Genomic DNA, 21,851 nt, shown 5'->3' on the forward strand with positions numbered 1-21,851 from the left:
AGTTATGTTGAGGTCACCTTCACTGGTTTTGACCAAGGCAGATAAATAGGAGATTGTACAATTGTGTGCCTTTTTCTCATCAGTCAACCAGAGATCTAAAAGGAAGAGATTATATAGATGCCAACTTCTTTATTAGGAGGAACATAACAGGTAAGAATGATGAAGGAGAAAGTATAAACTCCGAAACGTTTTGATCCTCATTGTAAAGAAGTTGACATCCATAAATTATCTTCCTTATGTGTATCACTTCTAAATGCCATTCAATTTGTTTGTTTGTTTGTTATTTAAGGATGCACCCAGCAGTATTACAGCTATATGACAGCGGTCTGTAAATAATCAAGTCTGGACCAGACAATCCAGTGATTAACACCATGAGCATCGATCCACGCAATTGGGATATGATGACATGCATCAACCAAGCGAGCCTGACCACCCGATCCCGTTAGTCACCTCTTACGACAAGCATAGTCGCCTTTTACAGCAAACATGGGTTGCTGAAGACCTATTCTACCCCAGATCTTCAGGGGTCAAATGCCATTCAAAGACTTAAGATATATATACATCTGTCTGGAGGCGACTCGGGTTCTAGTTTGCTATTGCGAACAGGATATATAACCTCTTTCACATTGGCCTTGTGTCCATCGGTTTCATGTTGACAGTTATGTTGCTGGTTTTGAGATTCAAATTTGGATATTTGTTTTAAAGATACTGGAGACAGCAAGAAAGGCAAGCAATGTGTTTCCCTATTGCTAGGAGAAACATGAGTCATCATGGAAACCAGAAAACAGTTATCAGTTTCATTTTTTTATAATCAATATACATTTGTTTCTGTGTTTAAACCAGGAGGTGACCATCTCAGTGGTCTAGTGGTAGAGCATCTGCCCAGGGATCGGAAGGTTTGAGGGTTCGATCCCAGGCCACGTCACACCAAAAGATGTTGAAAGATTGTACTTGTTGTAACCCTGCCTGATGCTCGGCATTAAGGGGCTTAAACAAGGACTGGTCAGCTCGGAGTCAGTATACTGTGTCTGAGTGGGGTAATTGTGTTAACTGCAGCATGGCATCTGAGTGGGCTAGAACTATAATTGTTTGTCTGTTTGTTGTTTAAAGTTGCACTTAGCAATATTCCAGCTATATGACAGCGGTCTGTAAATAATAGACCAGACAATCCAGTGATTGCATCAACCAAGTCAGCAAGTCCGACCACCTGATCCCGTTAGTCGCCTCTTAGGACAACCATAGTCGCCTTTTATGGCAAGCATGGGTATTTGAAAACCTAAACTACCCCGGATCTTCACGGGTCACTAGAACTATAAAATCTGCATTAGTCTGGACTAGCACAAGCGCACGCATGCACGTCCAATAATCTTGAACATACGGATAAGGATGAACCCCATTTCACCTTTGATCGACTGATCTATGGGTTTGGGAGGCTTGAATCAAAGTTGCTGAGGCTGCCAATGAATAAAAACCTAGCCACTCCTGTATTACCAAATCATAACATTTGTTTTGATCTTTCACAAATATTTCCAATTCGAGCAGAATTTGGGAAGATAACCTCAAATTGTTAGATTAACCTGATAACAGGACTTAAACTTTTTTCACTTTGGTGAAATCCATGAGCAAGGCTCTGGTGCTACCAAACCTCGGAACATCAATAGGGTGAATATGGGATTCAAACCTATGAGATGGATACTTAACCCATGGGGCTACCAATGTCCACCCCTAATAGATGGCTTCGTAATACATAAAAGAAAGTTTTGAAAATGTGTTAGAAATCAGAATGGACAGAAGTTCAAATTTTATTGAGTTATTGACTAAAGTGAAAACCCACGAGCAACAAATTTTGTCAGGGCACAGTGACAACTCCCATTGTCATTGTGACAACTAAAATTTATGCATATCTACCATCTGAAATGGCATTGACTTATGTGTGCATGTGCGTCGTGTCTGCTTGTACTAGTCCGGACTAATGCCGATTTTATAGTGTAGTGTAATCTGAGCTCTCATCGGTCAGAGCATCCTCACAGCAAGCAGACTGGTATGATTCGTTTTTAAAAATCCAAACACACTCTGGGTTGTTTGTTTTCACATTTAATGGTAAAATATAACAAACCCATGATGGTGAAGGTGCATAGTCAAAGGTATATGGCCCAATCATTAAAAGAAATAACATGGTGTATCAAATTTCACAATCTACACTTACACTATTCTGAATTTTGTATACACCATTCGAAACATCAGTGCTAAGGGTAAACAAAATTTCTGCTTCAAAAACACTGAAGAGAAAGTTTAAATCTTGCATTTCCTATCTCCTTTGATTGGTCACATGGAGAATCTCACCCTATGTCTTTTGAATCAAATAAACAGGAGGCGATAAAAGTTTGTCAACTTTTATCGATGAGTGTTGATATATTTTTGAATGCCTCCGCAGTATACAAATACAGATCTTACCATTGATTCACTGCCACACAAAACAAAACATGGCCATCTGAGATATGAAGTGGACTTTATTTTGAAGGTATATGATTACTGAAGCAGGATGCAGGATGCAACTGTCAACAGTTACTGATGCATGAAGAATGGCAATGGATATGTTCCTGGCTTTTCATTCATTCATTTTTGTTCATAAAACAACTGGGTCTATATGACAAGCTCTATTATACTTTAGGATTAAAACTGTCAGAGATTCAAAAAACACTTGTGCCTGGTGACAATACAATTCATGTTCATAAAAGAATTACTGGTTTAAAAACCAGTAAACTCATGAGCTCCAGTTATCCCATTCTTGTGTTCAACCTAGCTTCCACCATGATGACAGTTCCATCCAAGGCAGTGTGAGGCGGGAAGGATGCTGCAGCTGTGTCAGTCGATGCTGCAGCTGTGTCAGTCGATGCTGCAGCTCTAGGTGTTGCGGATACCCAGGGCCTGCTCCAGTTCGGTGCGACGTTGTTGAACCTGAAACAATCCCATTTTTACCATGTATCTAGTCTGCAACCCCACCACAAGTCCCAAACACAGAGCATTTATTTAGGTTTTAGCAAGCTTAGCATTTTTCCTTTGATTAAAACCTATTCCAAAGGACAAGTTCTCAACAAGGTTTAGACACCAACTGAACCTAAATCCTGATATTTTAATTCAAGCAATAGAGTGAGTGAGTATGGTTTTACGCCTCTTTTAGCAATATTACAGCAAAATCACGGCGGGGGACACCAGAAATGGGCTTCACACATTGTACCCATGTCAGGAATCGAACCCGGGTCTTCGGCGTGACGAGCTAACGCTTTAACCACGAGGCTACCTGAGAGACCCCTAGCAATAGATACACCTGTCATACATGCAGTCAGGGCCACTCCACTGAGTGAGTGCCTACCTTGCTGTAGATATACTTGTCATTAGGCTACCTCTGCCAGTGTTGAGTGTGAGGTCCACACAGTGCCTACCTTGCTGTAGATATACTTGTCACTAGGCTACCTCTGCCAGTGTTGTGTGTGAGGTCCACACAGTGCCTACCTTGCTGTAGATATACTTGTCACTAGGCTACCTCTGCCAGTGTTGAGTGTGAGGTCCACACAGTGCCTGCTGTAGATATACTTGTCACAAGGCTATCTCTGCCAGGGTTGAGTGTGAGGTCCACACAGTGCCTACTTTGCTGTAGATATACTTGTCACTAGGCTACCTCTACCAGTGTTGAGTGTGAGGTCCACACAGTGCCTGCTGTAGCTATACTTGTCACTAGGCTACCTCTGCCAGTGTTGTGTGTGAGGTCCACACAGTGCCTGCCTTGCTGTAGCTATACTTGTCACTAGGCTACCTCTGCCAGGGTTGAGTGTGACGTCCACACAGTGCCTACCTTGCTGTAGATATACTTGTCACTAGGCTACCTCTGCCAGTGTTGAGTGTGAGGTCCACACAGTGCCTGCTGTAGATATACTTGTCACTAGGCTACCTCTGCCAGGGTTGAGTGTGAGGTCCACACAGTGCCTGCTGTAGATATACTTGTCACTAGGCTACCTCTGCCAGTGTTGAGTGTGAGGTCCACACAGTGCCTGCTGTAGATATACTTGTCACTAGGCTACCTCTGCCAGTGTTGTGTGTGAGGTCCACACAGTGCCTACCTTGCTGTAGATATACTTGTCACTAGGCTACCTCTGCCAGTGTTGTGTGTGAGGTCCACACAGTGCCTGCTGTAGATATACTTGTCACTAGGCTACCTCTGCCAGGGTTGAGTGTGAGGTCCACACAGTGCCTGCTGTAGATATACTTGTCACTAGGCTACCTCTGCCAGTGTTGAGTGTGAGGTCCACACAGTGCCTACCTTGCTGTAGATATACTTGTCACTAGGCTATCTCTGCCAGGGTTGAGTGTGAGGTCCACACAGTGCCTACCTTGCTGTAGCTATACTTGTCACTAGGCTACCTCTGCCAGGGTTGAGTGTGAGGTCCACACAGTGCCTACCTTGCTGTAGATATACTTGTCACTAGGCTATCTCTGCCAGGGTTGAGTGTGAGGTCCACACAGTGCCTACCTTGCTGTAGATATACTTGTCACTAGGCTATCTCTGCCAGGGTTGAGTGTGAGGTCCACACAGTGCCTACCTTGCTGTAGATATACTTGTCACTAGGCTATCTCTGCCAGGGTTGAGTGTGAGGTCCACACAGTGCCTGCTGTAGATATACTTGTCATTAGGCCACCTCTGCCAGTGTTGTGTGTGAAGTCCACACAGTGCCTACCTTGCTGTAGAAGTATCTGCACACTGCCTCTTGTGACCAGGGCTGGTAGAAGAAGTCCGACCGCCTCTCCTCCTCTGGGTTACCCACCACGTCCGTCATGCTCTGAAGTGATTGATATATTCAGTCAGCTTAAAACACTCTTACCCAGTGATTCGCATCGCAAAACCTATTTTGTACCTATGAAATAAGTTCAACTGAAATAAGCCATGCTTCATGGTACAGTCTCCAAAATAAGCCTGTTCATATGCTAAAAAACTCTTTTCTTAATTTTATGTGGTAATAGAATACTTGAGTAAGTTGAAATAAAGAGTAAAGATACATTTTGTGAAGCTGAATATTTTGTAATATATCTGTAATTAATAAATATGACCATCCGATCATTTAGTTGCCTCTTACGACCAGCATAGGTGGCTGGAGGCCTATTTTATCCTAGAATCCCCACGGGGGTGAGGTATTTTAGCTGCCTCTTACGACCAGCATAGGTGGCTGGAGGCCTATTTTATCCTAGAATCACCACGGGGGTGAAGTATTTAAGCTGCCTCTTACGACCAGCATAGGTGGCTGGAGGCCTATTTTATCCTAGAATCCCCACGGGGGTGAGGTATTTTAGCTGCCTCTTACGACCAGCATAGGTGGCTGGAGGCCTATTTTATCCTAGAATCCCCACGGGGGTGAAGTATTTTAGCTGCCTCTTACGACCAGCATAGGTGGCTGGAGGCCTATTTTATCCTAGAATCCCCACGGGGGTGAAGTATTTAAGCTGCCTCTTACGACCAGCATAGGTGGCTGGAGGCCTATTTTATCCTAGAATCACCACGGGGGTGAAGTATTTAAGCTGCCTCTTACGACCAGCATAGGTGGCTGGAGGCCTATTTTATCCTAGAATCCCCACGGGGGTGAAGTATTTTAGCTGCCTCTTACGACCAGCATAGGTGGCTGGAGGCCTATTTTATCCTAGAATCCCCACGGGGGTGAAGTATTTTAGCTGCCTCTTACGACCAGCATAGGTGGCTTGAGGACTATTTTACCCTAGAATCCCCACGGGGGTGAGGTATTTTAGCTGCCTCTTACGACCAGCATAGATGGCTGGAGGCCTGTTTTATCCTGGAATCCCCACAGGGGTGAGGTATTTTAGCTGCCTCTTACGACCAGCATAGGTGGCTGGGACCTATTTTATCCTAGAATCCCCACGGGGGTGAAGTATTTTAGCTGCCTCTTACGACCAGCATAGGTGGCTTGAGGACTATTTTACCCTAGAATCCCCACGGGGGTGAGGTATTTTAGCTGCCTCTTACGACCAGCATAGGTGGCTTGAGGCCTGTTTTATCCTGGAATCCCCACGGGGGTGAGGTATTTTAGCTGCCTTAATGTACAAGGTCCTACCTTCAGGTCTCTTGTTTGAGAGATGAGCCAGTTGTTGATGAATTCCTGAGGATCCTTGGCAAAGCTGAGGAAGAACTCTCTGTTGGTCTTGAGTTGGTTGATAGTCTCCACTGTCTCATGGATCTGCAACACGCTCTCAGTTTAGTCACACAGCAAGGCATCCACACATAACAATCCGAATGACCAAACAATTCTTCAAATATTTGCAATGTAATATGTAAATATGTAATCAGTAAGTCAGTTAGGTTCATATTGCTTTTTAAAGTATTTCAGATAATTCACCACAATCACAGCTTTTCAGCTTAAATTGGGCCCAAACTGAGGCAAGTCTGAGACAATTACTTTGTTGAAACCCACAAGCAATAGTATGGTGATGACAAGGGACACAACTCTGCATCGCCACATGGGCACCCTCAACATGAGTCAACACAAGGATACAGTACACACAAACACTCAACAAATCATTACAAATAGAAAAGACACCATTTAGTTTTCAAAATTTCATGGATATGAAAACAATGTTAATAAAGTGGTTGCTGAAAGTTTGAACATGCACAAAAGTGAGACGTGTACGGTTCTTGTTCATATCCATGTGCACCTCATCTGGACATTATAATGTGGTTATAAACATTTATCTGATTATTGGTTTATTATTCAAACTGACATAGAAAGGCAAATAGGATCCGTCCCTTCAGTCTTTTGATATCAAACATATCAGCACATGTTTATAAAAGGCTACTAATGTAATTTTATGACTTAATTGACTTGTGCTGATTTAGTTCAACTATTTCGACTCAGTATGAATTATATGTAGGGGAAAAAAAAAAGAGATGTCAGATCGCATAAGTTCAACCTAGATGGATACCAAGGCAGGTTAGCCAAAACAACAGAAAATAATATACATTTTTTAACTGACCCATGTTGAGTCAAAGGGCATTTATATTTTCTTGTACTGGTGACCATGCTAGGTTTACCGAGTCTCAACTTCTGAAGGAGGTATATGGACATGGCAAGACACAGGGGGGGCCCCCTAGGTATCCTCTCTATTGTCAGACCCACCTTGTTGTCGAGGGAGGCGATCTCCTGCTGACTCTGCGTGGACAGCAGGAAGGAGTTCATCTGCTGCTTCAAGGTGTCGTCCTAGTGAATACAGTCATACACTCAGTCAGGCAGTGAACAAGTCCCATGCACACGGTAGTCAGCAATATCACAGCTAGGTCACCTGCATAGTGTGAGCCAGCCTGAACCAGGCTTGTTAGTACTCCATGGAGTGTCTTTCAGACAGTGGTAGACTAAGACACTAGTTAGTGGTCCATAGAGTGTCTATCAGACACTGGTAGAGTAAGACAGTAGTTAGTGGTCCATGAGCATCTATCAGACACTGTGGTAGATGATTGTCTGAGGAACTAGTTAGTGGTCCATCAGTATATACTAGACACTGGTAGACAAAAACACTAGTTAGTGGTCCATGGAGAGTATATCAGACACTGGTAGAGGCATGAGTGGTCCATCAGATACGTTGGTCAACAAATATTTCAGTCATATCATAGTATGTCTTCTTAATGTGGTAGGAAAGGCCAAAGTGACAGACATCAATTTAACCCAAATCATGTCTTTTCATAATGAGTGAATGAGTTGGGTTTAATGCCTTTTTTGATGCTATTTCAGTCACATGAAGGAATGTCAGTTTGTTGTGGGAGTAGGGTCCAAAATGACATTAGTAGATGTTTACCACCAACCCACAAGCACAGGCATGGCACTGACAGACCAATCAGATCAGACCTAGGGTCAACCTCAAATTCGAACCCCTGACAAGTGGTTCCTGGAATGGCCAAGAGATGCAACTCCGTAAGGCCACAGATGTGTCTTCCCAGGTGACCATCCATCCAAACACTAGCTACACGAACTCAGCAGATGATGAGGTCATCCAGTAACCATCTTACCCATCTCAAACATGGAGAAAGATTCTGCTGATTCCAAATACAGCCATTGCATGTAAACAGAAGTATTTATACGTCGTTGATATATATCGATCACATCATTTCACACTGATTACAGCAATACACATTATAATAGGAAATATAAACTTATCAAATTATTCACTAAATAAATAGGAAACATTTCTACCTTTAGTTGTGAGTTACCTCCCCTGGCTGATATGAACACGTGCTATACCTACCACTTCCACATCAATGTCATAGCAGGCTGTCTTCTTGGCGTCCGGACCTTCAACTCTGGAAAACGGGTTAAATCTGCTCATTATTTACATATTACAGTCCTCAAAATTACCCTCTGTGCCATGTGAAGAAACATTCTCTAAATGTAAAGTACCTACCAGAAAAAATATATTGGCCAAATTGAAAATATAAGCAATAATGGGTTGAACCCTGCTTAACAACAGGTTGGTATCAGTAATAGCTTAATGTGTTAGGAAAGCATAAGCACCACAGGTCAGGACATTTTCCACTTTAGGTTTTGGTTTGTTGTTTTACGTCGCATTCAGCAATATTCCAGCTATATGATGGCAGTCTGTAAATAATCGAGTCTGGACCAGACAATCCACTGATTGACATCATGTGCCTCGATCCACGCAATTGACAAACCAAGGACCATAATCAAGACAAATCTGGAATTCAGACGATCCTGCTGTGACAAAGGGATACAACTTTGCTGATTCTCTGACCACCCATCTGCCCACAAAAGAAATAAGGTATCATTCTTTCACCATTTGGGGGGAAACAGTAATCAACTGCACTTATGAATTTGCATTACTGTAACTCATTGTTTGAAGTTTTGGTTGAGAGCAAATGTTAAAGCATACTAACGTGATGATGTGGTTGATGACGATGGGGTCCGGGGGCATCAGGAGGGGGTGTAGCTTGGCAGGGATCTCTGCAAACTTCATTCGCTTGCACTCAAATATCTGAAAATATACAGACAGGTACATCACAACATGGGTGAGGCTGCCACTCACTTCAAACTCGTCAATGATATTATTTCAGGGCATCAATACATTTCCGTTTGGTGACTTAAAAAAGTCTGGTTTTTAAATCAGTGCTTTGAATGTCAAGAGTGTTTGTTTCATGGACGAATTATCTCCCCTTGCCTAAACTATACTCCCATGCTTTTTGACACATTTTAATAAGTTTCCTGACTGATCAAGACAAAATTGATAATGATAAGCATTGTGGCCTGGTCATTTTCACAATGAACCTCTTGAGAAAAACATTATACATTTTTTCATGGCCTTACATACATCATATGTTGGATAAAGTCTTAATTGTGTTCACCAACAAGTTTACATTAGAGTTAAGATGCTCGCTGTACCTGTTCGAGGTATCTGTCACAGTTGATGTACTCGCGCTCATGCTCGTCCTGCAGCTTGTGGGTCTTGATGTATTGCCACAGGGCGTTGATGATGACGGGGCGGGTCTGGGTGTGGATCCCCAGCAGGCGGGCTAGGCGGGGGTCCAACTTGAACTGCATCGGCTGGAACATGCCGAGAATATTCACATGATTCCTTGCTCTATAATCTTGTCTTACTCCAGTCAGTGATATTCCAGCGATATCAAGGTAGCAAACAATGGAGTCTGGCCAGCCAAACCAGTGGTAGTTTTTAGCAGTATGGCGACAGTCATAAGAATCGAGTCTGGACCAGATAGATAATCAAGTGATTGACATAATACACAATTGGGATACAATGACATGCACCAACCATGTCTCCGAGCATGTCTCCCATTAGTCACCTCTTACAACAAGCATAGTCGCCTTTTACGGCAAGCATGGGTTTCTGAAGACCAATTCTAACCCGGATCTTCACGGGTGCATATCAATAAGCATATACATGATTAGGAGCTTGCTATTAAACACCTGCCTACCTGGTAGTCCAGCATCAACAGCACAGTGCACTTGACATTCTGGTCGCCAGGTCGCTTCACCTGGAAGCCATCCGTCTCCTGTGTGTTGGGTGTGCGATGCCACTAGGGAGAAACAGTAACACTAACATTACCCAGATTGCATGTGTTCAGCTTATGCTGCTTTGAACAGTATTTCACTCTTGTATTGGCACAACGTGAGGGGAAAGGAATGAGCATGGGGGCTGACGAACCAAGGGTTTATTCAGGTGATTGGAATCCATGATCATGGGTTCCATCAAAGGATGTAACATCTAACTTTTTTATTTAAATGCAGCACTTTAAATGTATTGTCCACTTAATAATTCTCATATGAGATATCAACATTATGTACAGCCTCTTTAAAATGGACAAGCTTTAAACATATTTACCCAAATTTTAGTAACGGTTACTCCCTGAATACAATCCGACCTCGGAAATGTCGGACAAGTCCATTTAACGAACAGGTGGGTTAAGTTTGGTATTTCCTGCATATTCTCACAATCCTCTTGTCAATTATCTGTACCTTTTCTCCTATTACCATGATTACCAATTGTCATGTCAGTCCCACTTTTGGATGCATTTGTTCAGCCACTATAACAGCCACGTTTATCTGCGTAGCCCAGCTACATCTATGGGGAACAACTTACAATACCCCTGCCTCTAAAAAATAACGTCATCCAATATATGATGTCATCAAGTTGCGAGCGCATATTCAAATTTCCAAAAAGGATGTCAAGATAGAACAATCTTTTTTTGTGAAATGAACCTATCCTTGTTCTTCATTGTTCTTTGCGACTTATCGCATAGCTGTGTTATATAATACAATTCAAACCGTCCATTAGGCACTAGAAGAATTGTGCATCCTACCAGGTATCCATTTATTGCTGCGTGAACAAAAGTATATCTTGAACAAAGTCACTGGTGTCATAAGGTGACACCATATGGTATAAATAACCTGTGTTACACACTGGGCAGGACTGAAGCCCAAGAGACACCCTCAAGCTTGACAAGGGAAGTAACACATCCTGATCAACCTACTCTCACTAAACCTGATCTGTGTGCCACGCCCTGCAGGAACACGACATACTAGAACAAACTAGGGATGTCAGGATACACCAACCTATCAATTTCATACCATCAACCATACTTCAGTCACAATTCCATTTAAACGAGAAATAATCAATAATTATTGAGCTACTATTTGGTGTACTTAATTTGCCTCATTTTTGCATGCAATTCTCCATGTTCCTTAAGCTGATAAGACTTAACAACCATTTTATGCTAATTCACGTTAATGTTTGTTTGTGTGTTGTTTAACGCGGCACTCAGCAATATTCCAGCAATATGACAGCGGTCTGTAAATAATCAAGTCTGGACCAGACAATTCAGTGACTGACATCATACGCAACAATCTACACAATTGGGATACGATGACATGCATCATCAAAGTCACTGACGCTGACCAACCTGATTAGTTGCCTCTTATAACAAACATAGTCACCTTTTAAGGCAAGCATGGGTTGCTGAAGACCTCTTCTACCCCGGATCTTCACAGGTATCATGAGGTGGATAAATTTGTTCTAATGGTATTCTATTATCAGATTAAGTTACGCCTTGTTATTGTTCGCATGTTAAAGCTAGCTCCAGAAAATATCAGGCTGGTTTCATATTCATTCACAGTCATTATCATGACTTACAAAACCTGTTGCTTTGTTTGAGAATTGACGTACACACAAAACAGGAACGTATAAACCCCTAGTGTCATCTGTGTTCTGATGCATCTGTCCAAGCCATCAAACTACTGACCTCCACGAGATGGTTGTCTGGGCCATATAGATCTTTGTCCAGCTCGATGACCAGACTCTTGAAGAAGGAGGAGAACTTCCTCTTGACTTTGTTGGCATCACTCAGCTTGGCTGTTGCAGACTAGAAGGCACAATGCAACAGCATCAGTACATATCATGGGTGAGCCACCCAGTACATTATACATTGCAGGCTTCATACACATCTTTGGACTCTAAATTCAAGCACTTTTTAAGCATTCAAGGATAAACATTTGTTTTCAATGACTTCTCATTTAACAACTCCCAAACCCAGAAAAATTAATCCCAACAATGACTTAATATGTTATCCCATGACGGAGTTATCTACTTCGTATTCCACACAATATCACTTCTGGTTTCGTTTGACGCTCGAGGTTTGTTTGTATCTCCAATTGGTTACATTCTATGTTGTGTATGTATATAGATGCTGAGAGATTGGGATGTAATTGTGTGACATAGTGTGCCAGTTAGTTTTTTAGGGTAACGGTCGAGAGAGAGATGGCATTACAGAGGGCTGAACCGATTGTGTGTGTCTCTCTCTCTCTGTTATTATCAGTTGGGTCCATTGATTGTACTGCAGACTTATATACGTCGTATAAATGTACACATTGTTTCATCCTGTGTTCCGTTGTAATTTCTACAACAGGAAATCTACTAAAATGCAGTTTAAGTGGAAACTGTCAAAACTGGACTTATCTTACGCTTTCATGCTGTATCTAGAGTGATCCTTGCTATTGCGCTCTTCGATAAAGCGCTACCTCGGTTACTACGCGCGATAACGCATGGCTCCCAAAATTTATGTACACTTTTATTACTGAGAGTTTTACACAGACATAATGGTATTGTTGTTCGTTGTTCATTTGCACATAACACTTCTCATTGCATAATCAACCGTTTATCGCTGAATGGAGTTCTAATAATCTGTTTGAAAACATCCGCGGCAAGTCCCGGAAATACTATTGTTCAACTAGTTAACTTTTCACACTATACATCCTTTGATCTTAGAAGCGCATGCATGCAATAAAAGAGAACCACAAGCGAAGTTTATATTCTTAATTAGTGGGCAATCCAATTTGAGGTGACACTGTCACACACATGTAGTTGCTGTCACAACATGGCGGTCATTCATTTCGTAATCGCGCTTTCATAACATCGCCTGTTTTTTTCCCCGTAGTTATAACAAGCGATTTCATTGGATTAAAATTTGTTTCTAATGACACTTTCTTGCCGAAATCTACTACAAGTTTCGTGATTGGTCAATTTTGAGCACGTGTATATTCAAAGATATGCACCAAATTATGAAACATTTTCTATTACTTCATCATTGTTAGTTTTCTTTTGTTTGTCTTGTTTGTTGTTTAACCCATCAATATTCCAGCTATATGACAGCGGTCTGTAAAATAATGTGTCTGCACTAGACATTCCAATTCATACACCCAAGCTGACAAGACTTAACAACCCTTTTATATTAATTCCTGTTAATGATTGTTTGTGAGTTGTTTTACACTGCAATCAACAATATTCAAGCTATATGACGGCTAACTGTAAATAATCTGTCTGGACAAGACAATCTTGTGATTGACATCGTGAGCATGGATTTACCCAATTAAAATACAATGACATGCATCAAGCAGTAGCAATAGATCCCTGTTACTTGTTCCTGAGAAAACAACTTGTCTTCATCTTGTAGTGGTTTGAGTAGAGTGTCTACAGTGTTCTCAGTAATGTACTGTTATGTACTCAGTAGTGTACTCTAGGGTGTACTCACATCCTCCAGCAGTCTCCCCTCCACCCTCAGCTCCCAGCTTGGCACCGACTCCTCTCCATCCTGCAACACACAGCATCTCAAGATGACAGAAACTCTCATAACAAATCTTGGTCTCGGTTTTAATTACTCGTTTACACATGTTCATCAAAAGAAACAAAGGGTCAGTGGTTGCAATAATTAAACTTGTCTATCTAAACAACATTTTTTTAATAAACAGTCATCTTCAAATTAGTGAAAAATTGAGATAACAGATATTGTAAAATGTGAAATGAAGGAAATGTTTCTAGGAATGCCAGGACAAAGGGTTACTTCCCCTTGCTCTGTCGGCAATGTTAGCCAAATTTTGAAGGGTTTATTTATTACAGAACAGGTATCATATTAAATGTAACAAGTGTTTGGCAGATCTGAAAACCATGTTGTTAAAATAGAACACCCTATATGACCTGAGTTTCAAGATTACACAAACATAGTGTTTCAAATTTATATGCATCCTCCAAACGCATCACAGCTTTAAAACTGAGTAGGATACATCAACTTTTAGACTCCGGATTTAAGTGAACAGGGGTTGTCTTTGATACACATGTATCAGCCTTCACTCACCTCTCCTTCAGGCTTGGGGGGATAGAATGTGTTGGAGATGAAGATCCTCAACTTTCGCTTTTGCTGGAACATGAACACAGGACAGTGTAACAAGGTGAGGCTCTCTCATTATCAGCACACCAAACAGCACCACAGTGTTCATTGGTGGATCCAGATCTTTAAAAGGGTAGCACAAACAACACCCCACCCCTACCTCATTCTTCAGACACCATATGTGTCAACTCGTGCCAGTCTACAACCACAAACCTTCACCAACTATTGTTCACTTTGTGACTTGAGGCAAGTGCACATGGCCCCTTCAACCAAATCCTAATCTGCCTCCCGAGTTGGCCACCATTGACCAAAAAGGCATTTCCACAAGGTTCTTCCCTCAAAGATGGATGCCACAGACCTGGTGGTGTAAATGACTTCAAGCCAATCCAACAGCCTATTTCATGTGTCAGCTAACTGATGATTGAAGCCTTCACAAGATTCACATGTGTGGTAGGACCTGCATATGGCATATTTCATCCAGCAACATGACAGGGCAAAGCATGCAGCAAATTTCTTCTTGGAGGACAATAATACTACCTGAGGCAGGGTTGTTGTGGGGGGGACGTGGGCAGGGATGAAAATCTAATAATTGATAATGGCCTCAGCTGCTAATGGTTGGTTGATTCAACAGAAAGATCCACATGCTTACTTTCATTGGGCGCTTGAGAGCTTCCTGGATGTCCAACCTCTTCCTCATAATGGTGGCGTCCAGCTTCCGTTCAAAAGCCAGCAGGTCCATGTACGCCTGTGACTCCGGCACCAAGTCCCGTACCTACACGCAACAGACAAGGAAGATAGTTCATGGCAGACATAACAGTGGAGTGCTACATTCCAATTCATCCACTATACGTCATTCTACCATGACATTTTAGAATTGCGATTGGTCTGCCAGTCATAGAGTCCGTATTAGACCTTGATCATGTTGATATTTCTGTTGACCGCATTACAACAAAAGAAACTATTTATTCAGGAGTACTTCTTCTGTCAGTTTGACAATTTCAACTAGACAATAACTCATTTTACTTCACTAACATTGCTAAATAATGTGCTGCAGTTCATACATTATTTACAGGTGTGGAAACCAATATGTCAGGCTGAAAACTTGATAAACAAATTCTTAGAGAGTGTATTGTAAACTTAGTAACAGTAACACAGCTTGACCGTTGGTGCTGCTCTATCCCATACCATGACATCTACCACGTCACCATGCTATCACTATATGATGTCTAAGTCGTGGGGTGTACATCAGAACAAAACATTACAAAGGTGGCTTCCTTTTCCCTACAGATATAAGATTGAAACATGATATCTGACAATGTGATTGTATTGTGTCTCATTGACTTGGTTCAAATGTTATTGTGAAAATTATGGCCTGGGTATATAAAGCATGCATATATGCAGATTAAAACCAAGTTTCACTAATCCCTGAATTCGCCATTTCAACCTACTGAAAGTCTTGTTCCAGACAAATCAATATACAAACATGAAACCCCATAAACCCTGATGGCATCGTTCACAAGGAAATTGGTAGGAAAGACAAATGTCTTGATTAACGAATTGTTACTGCGTACTGTCACTTTATATCTCGAGATGCTCCTGACAGTAATTGTCTGTAAAACGGATTTTCAACAGGGTCCGAACTATCAGGCTTTAACTGCATACATCATAAAGAATAGTGTTGCCTTATGGTTACATGGTTTAATCAGCATGATTATTAAGTCTTTCAAAGACAATGGTCACAAAGAAAAGGGGAACATTAAGGGGAACACTATATTTAATGACCATGCTGACTTCACCTATCTGACTATACTCACCCGCTGGGGTAAAATCTTATCAGCTATCTTCTTTTTCTTCTTACTGGAATGTGAATGCAAACGGATAACATTTATCAAAGTGGCTACAGAATAACAGTGACACAATCATCTTCCAGAATATAATGCTTACATTCAATCTAATTTCTACACTGTTTCATGTTTCCATGAATGTCAATGTTTTATGCTGCAGTCAATAAAATTTCTGCTATATCCCATTGGTCTGTAAATAATGAAATCTGGGATGGACAAACCAGTGATTGATAGCTGATCGTCAGGGCATGATGACACGCTATCAGCTTGACATACTGTGACAACCCAATCATCATCGTCTCTTACAACAAGCGTGGAGTACTGGAAACATTCTCATAAAATGTTAGGGGCGGTCGGGTAGCCTTGTGGTTAAAGCGTTCGCTCATCATGTCGAAGACCCGGGTTCGATTCCAGACATGGGTACAATGTGTGAAGCCCATTTCTGGTGTCCCCCGCTGTGATATTGCTGGAATATTGCTAAAAGCGGCGTAAAACCATACTCGTTCACTCATAAAATGTTAGATAAAAACACTGTATTAGTTTGACCAATCCCACAATGCAGTCTTACGCCTTCAACTGATGCGCTGTCCTAGGGTCAGGCGGGGCAGGCCTCTTCCTATCCATGGTGGACATCCCTGGGGGAGGGCCGTGGGACATGGGCGACATTCCTGGTCGGGGCATACCTACATACATATCTCAACATGTTAGAAACACAGAATTTATCACCAGTATCAAAAGATGAAACAACACGTCACAATAATTTGTCTCCAGCTGCACCATTAAGTCACTTGATATTTCCAGTTGTTTAAGTATTAATAAATGCACTTTTATCAGCAAAGTTTATTAAAACAAAAAAAATCAGACAAGTCACAGATTGACCCAGGAATTCTGCAATGAGAAACATGAGAAACACAAACCTATCTGTAAGATATTTACATCAGCAGAACCCTGCTACAACAGAAACATTGTAAACATTAAACAGTATCCGTCAATAACTGACATACCTCCAGATCACCCTGACATTCTAATCATACATCATGATGTACTTTAACCAACAAGCACACAGGGATTACCTACAACAGTATACAAGCGATACCCTGAAGGGCATTGATAATGCAAGGCATTTCAATCACTCACCATGTCCCAAACATTCTAATGATCTGCAATACTAAATTTTGAAAGAGACAATGTATTAGAAAATAAATGTGAACCGAGGCCAGAAAACACCAACCGAATCTGTGCTCCAGGCTTACCAGGCAGTTGAAGGGAGGTCACAGTGACCTGGTACAGACATGTACGATGCCATCAACAACCAACTGTCATTCTGGGAATAATGCAGGTGTTAACTTATGTATATACACCCAGAAAATCAATGAAACACAGAGCCTCTAAAGGTTACAACAGCAGAGTCCTGCAGGGATGAGCGGATAGCCATGTGACAGGGCTCTCAGTCATCTACACACTCTCTGCTGGCCTTGTGTTGGGGAGATCACATTGGATCATCTACACACTCTCTGCTGGCCTTGTGTTGGGAAGATCACATTGGATCATCTACACACTCTCTGCTGGCCTTGTGTTGGGGAGATCACATGGGATCATCTACACACTCTCTGCTGGCTTTGTGTTGGGAAGATCACATTGGATCATCTACACACTCTCTGCTGGCCTTGTGTTGGGGAGATCACATTGGATCATCTACACACTCTCTGCTGGCTTTGTGTTGGGGAGATCACATTGGATCATCTACACACTCTCTGCTGGCTTTGTGTTGGGGAGATCACATTGGATCATCTACACACTCTCTGCTGGCTTTGTGTTGGGGAGATCACATTGGATCATCTACACACTCTCTGCTGGCCTTGTGTTGTGAAGATCACATTGGATCATCTACACACTCTCTGCTGGCCTTGTGTTGGGGAGATCACATTGGATCATCTACACACTCTCTGCTGGCTTTGTGTTGGGGAGATCACATTGGATCATCTACACACTCTCTGCTGGCCTTGTGTTGGGGAGATCACATTGGATCATCTACACACTCTCTGCTGGCCTTGTGTTGGGGAGATCACATTGGATCATCTACACACTCTCTGCTGGCCTTGTGTTGGGGAGATCACATTGGATCATCTACACACACTCTGCTGGCCTTGTGTTGGGGGATCACATTGGATCAACTACACACTCTCTGCTGGCCTTGTGTTGGGGAGATCATATTGGATCATCTACACACTCTCTGCTGGCCTTGTGTTGGGGAGATCACATTGGATCATCTACACACTCTCTGCTGGCCTTGTGTTGGGGAGATCATATTGGATCAACACACAATCACACACACACTCTCATCATATTGCTTCACTGTACCAAAAAGGTGCTCAGTTGTACAAAGGAAAAAATCAGAGAAGAAGAACCATGAAAACAGCTTCCAGTGACCAGGAGAGGAAGGTGAAAGTTGTATTATAACAGCAGTACGAAAACAACCTTTAAAAAATAGTCTGGGCTAGATAAACCAGTGGTTGACAACATGAGCAACAATCCATTCCACAATCATCCAGTTTACCACCTGGAAACACACAAACCTCAATAATCACCTTACAAACAAGATGTCCTTTGGACCTAACAATCACCTATTTGCATCAACACTGTATGCTTATATCATGGAAATGACCTAAAACACTTCATTCATGAAACAATGGAATTTCTGACTGAAGCACATCCATCAAAAAATTAATGGAATCCTTTATCCATTTTCTTTGAAACTATTTTGGCATGAATCAACAAAATGCAAGGGTCATTAGACCAGTGATGAATTTTACATGGGCATCAAGCAATGCTAATATTACACCCCTATGAGCTGATGCCATCAACTCAACTTGACCCAATAAATACTATTGTAACCCAGTGCTACTCTATCTGCTACATGCTAACACACCCTTCTTTCGGCATGAAAGTGCCAGTATCTCAGATTGAATACAGTCTCTACACAATAACACCACATGTTCCAAACTCTGACCAACAATGTTACCAACTGTAAACATGGTCAACCAATCAAAGAGAAGCAAACCACTTACTTGAAATGCAGCACTAAGACATAGAGCTATAGAGTCCGTGGCCTGAAACATGCATCTCCCAGCATGGCTGGCCAGCAGTGTGTCACAGTGTGACATTTGGGAGTGGGCTGGCTACATTCATTTGGATAAACAATCAAACACAAGATCTCTGCCATTTGCCAACTGTTTACTCAGCTTCTGCAAACCTGGGCCTGACATTAAACACCAGCTACTGTGTCATCCTTTGCCGGTGTCCATCTGCTGGATGAGGTTGACACAGCAGGAGTAGTTCAAGAGTGATTCCTGGACACCTGTCTCTCGTGTCTAGATCACAACACCCAATAGAAACACAAACACAGGGAAAGTCTGTTCCTTCAAAACAATGGTCAAAAGGTCAGAAAACGTTGTGGATGCCACAATCAGCAATTTTCGAACTGTAACAGTGGTTGTTAATAACCAAGTCTGTGCCAGGAAGACCTGTGATCGATAGCATGACACCAACAGGCCAGGCCATGCACTGAATCACTAAATCCTCATCAGTGGACAATAGTCCAACTGTGTTACAGTGGTTGTTAATAACCAAGTCTGTGCCAGGAAGACCTGTGATCGATAGCATGACACCAACAGGCCAGGCCATACACTGAATCACTAAATCCTCATCAGTGGACAATAGTCCAACTGTGTTACAGTGGTTGTTAATAACCAAGTCTGTGCCAGGAAGACCTGTGATCGATAGCATGACACCAACAGGCCAGGCCATACACTGAATCACTAAATCCTCATCAGTGGACAATTGTCCAACTGTGGTACCATGGTTGTTAATAACCAAGTTTGTGCCAGGCAGACCTGTGTACACCAGGAACTGGAGACATGTCCAGCCCTACATGGGGTCAACAGACAAGGAGCTAGACAGGAGTAGCCCTGTCAACATGATTCAGGGAAACAAAACAGGTTCTGGTGCTGCTGGTCCTGTCCTTGCTCCCAAAAGAGCAACTACTTTTGTGGCATGTAACATTTTTTAACATTCCTTAGACGGATCTTCCAAAATTGATCTTTCACCACTACCAGAATCTTTTCTCAGCCATATTCACATCTTCAGAGAATTGGTTTCCATAATAGTGAATTTCTGGAAGAATAGCTTCATGTCCTACACTATTTATTTTCAGCATAGGACAGGAACAAACAATGTGTTTTGCAGCACTCAATCATGAAAATTATTGGCATTTTTATTTTACAAAACATATCTCACACATGCAAATTAGAGAAGGTATGTAATTCATATCAGTGTAGTCTGTCATTCTAGAAGCAAATGCATTATTATCATACAGTTCTGTGTATGACTTAAGCATATATTACACAGTACTGTGTTAGAAGCAAGTATATATCATGGTATATATCACACAGTACTGAGTTAGAAGCAAGTGTATATCATGGTATATATCACACAGTACTGTGTTAGACATGTTAGAAACAAGTTTATATCATGGTATATCACACAGTTCTGTGCATGAAGCAAGTGTTTATATTACACAGTTCTATGGGCCATGTACTTCCGCTGGCTGTACTTCACTACGCTGTAAATGTAAATCAGAACCTATGATTCCAATCTCAGAATACAATTATCATGATATTCCTATTTCCAACACAACCCCCTGCACCAGGACTGTCTGCAGGATGATGTGGCATTACACACCACAATGCCTTACACAGAAGCATACTATAACACACTACATGTCAACTAGAGTCATGCTGCAACACCAGTAGATTGGCACAGACCAACACATCTGCTGCTAATAGCTGATGTAACAGTAACAGCAGCATACAAAGAAGCTATCTGAAGGCAAACTGCAACTATTTACCCAAAAACTAATCCGCTTTAGCTATGCATAGCTGATTCTGCACTAAATTAGCAAATAAATTACAACCACTGGCTGAGCAACTAGTACAACCAGCAAATTATATGCTATATGCAGCACAACTAAAGTTACTAATATGCACTCTACCCAAATATATTCAGCATACACTGCAAAGGTTGCTATTGGAGTTTAATAACAAACTTAGAGATTAAACACACATACATTTTGTAGTAGGCACACATCAATCACACATGCCAAAAACAATTTCACACATCACATATTTTACATTGTCCTATAATGAGTTGTATGAAGAAATTATTTCATCGGACAAGCGCCGTTTTTACTACTTGGACCACAGGTACCCAGCACGAACGTTTGAATAAATCAACAACAACAAAAGAAAAAAGTTGTCATCCTTTCATTTTGATGACTTAGATATAGCTCTTTCAAGTCTATGAAACAAAACATACCAGTTACTTGAAGATTGGTTGGTTGTTTAATGCCGCAATCAGCAATATTCCAGCTATATGAAGGCAGTCTGTAAAAATAATCGAGTCTGGACCAGACAATCCAGTGATTGATATCATGAGAATCGATCCACTCAATTGGGATACGATGCCATGCTTTAAACCAAGTCAGCGAGCCTGACCACCCGATCCCGTTAGTCGCCTCTTACTCCTTTTTTAAGAGCTGCTTTGAGCACTGTTGTCATGGTTATGTTTATCTATTTTTTCTCATCTCCAACCAACTGCAGGATCATACCAAGTCCAAGTAATAAAAACATGTTGGCCATATCCCAAAAGTATCTGAACAGGATGAAGTTCCCATCAACTTATCTGATTTCTAAAAGATATATTGTGGAAATAGA

At 41.7% G+C, this 21,851-nt stretch overlaps 1 protein-coding gene across 11 annotated transcripts in view; it reads right to left on the bottom strand.

The window, feature by feature from the left end:
• Positions 1 to 2,492: 2,492 nt before the first annotated feature.
• Positions 2,493 to 21,851, bottom strand: part of LOC124143096 (SWI/SNF-related matrix-associated actin-dependent regulator of chromatin subfamily D member 1-like) — a 46,436-nt gene continuing 27,077 nt past the window's right edge. For 6 of the 11 annotated variants that reach the window (XM_046511893.2, XM_046511892.2, XM_046511891.2 and 3 more), the window contains 14 exons: positions 16,649 to 16,763; positions 16,051 to 16,093; positions 14,886 to 15,008; positions 14,204 to 14,266; positions 13,604 to 13,663; positions 11,819 to 11,938; positions 9,995 to 10,096; positions 9,444 to 9,605; positions 8,942 to 9,039; positions 8,296 to 8,368; positions 7,176 to 7,256; positions 6,117 to 6,239; positions 4,734 to 4,835; positions 2,493 to 2,958 (listed from right to left, as the gene is read on the bottom strand). In XM_046511893.2, coding sequence (XP_046367849.1) covers positions 2,905 to 2,958; positions 4,734 to 4,835; positions 6,117 to 6,239; positions 7,176 to 7,256; positions 8,296 to 8,368; positions 8,942 to 9,039; positions 9,444 to 9,605; positions 9,995 to 10,096; positions 11,819 to 11,938; positions 13,604 to 13,663; positions 14,204 to 14,266; positions 14,886 to 15,008; positions 16,051 to 16,093; positions 16,649 to 16,763 — 1,319 coding nt within the window. In that variant the 3' untranslated portion in view covers positions 2,493 to 2,904. Of the gene's footprint in view, positions 2,959 to 4,733; positions 4,836 to 6,116; positions 6,240 to 7,175; positions 7,257 to 8,295; positions 8,369 to 8,941; positions 9,040 to 9,443; positions 9,606 to 9,994; positions 10,097 to 11,818; positions 11,939 to 13,603; positions 13,664 to 14,203; positions 14,267 to 14,885; positions 15,009 to 16,050; positions 16,094 to 16,648; positions 16,764 to 17,217; positions 19,124 to 19,148; positions 21,446 to 21,851 lie in introns of those variants that run through there. The other 5 variants (XM_046511897.2, XM_046511895.2, XM_046511896.2 and 2 more) reach the window with 5 other exon arrangements.

This window comes from Haliotis rufescens, unplaced genomic scaffold, assembly GCF_023055435.1.
Source record: "Haliotis rufescens isolate VD_foot unplaced genomic scaffold, xgHalRufe1.0.p SCAF_10, whole genome shotgun sequence".
In the NCBI taxonomy this organism is placed as follows: Eukaryota; Metazoa; Mollusca; class Gastropoda; order Lepetellida; family Haliotidae; genus Haliotis; species Haliotis rufescens.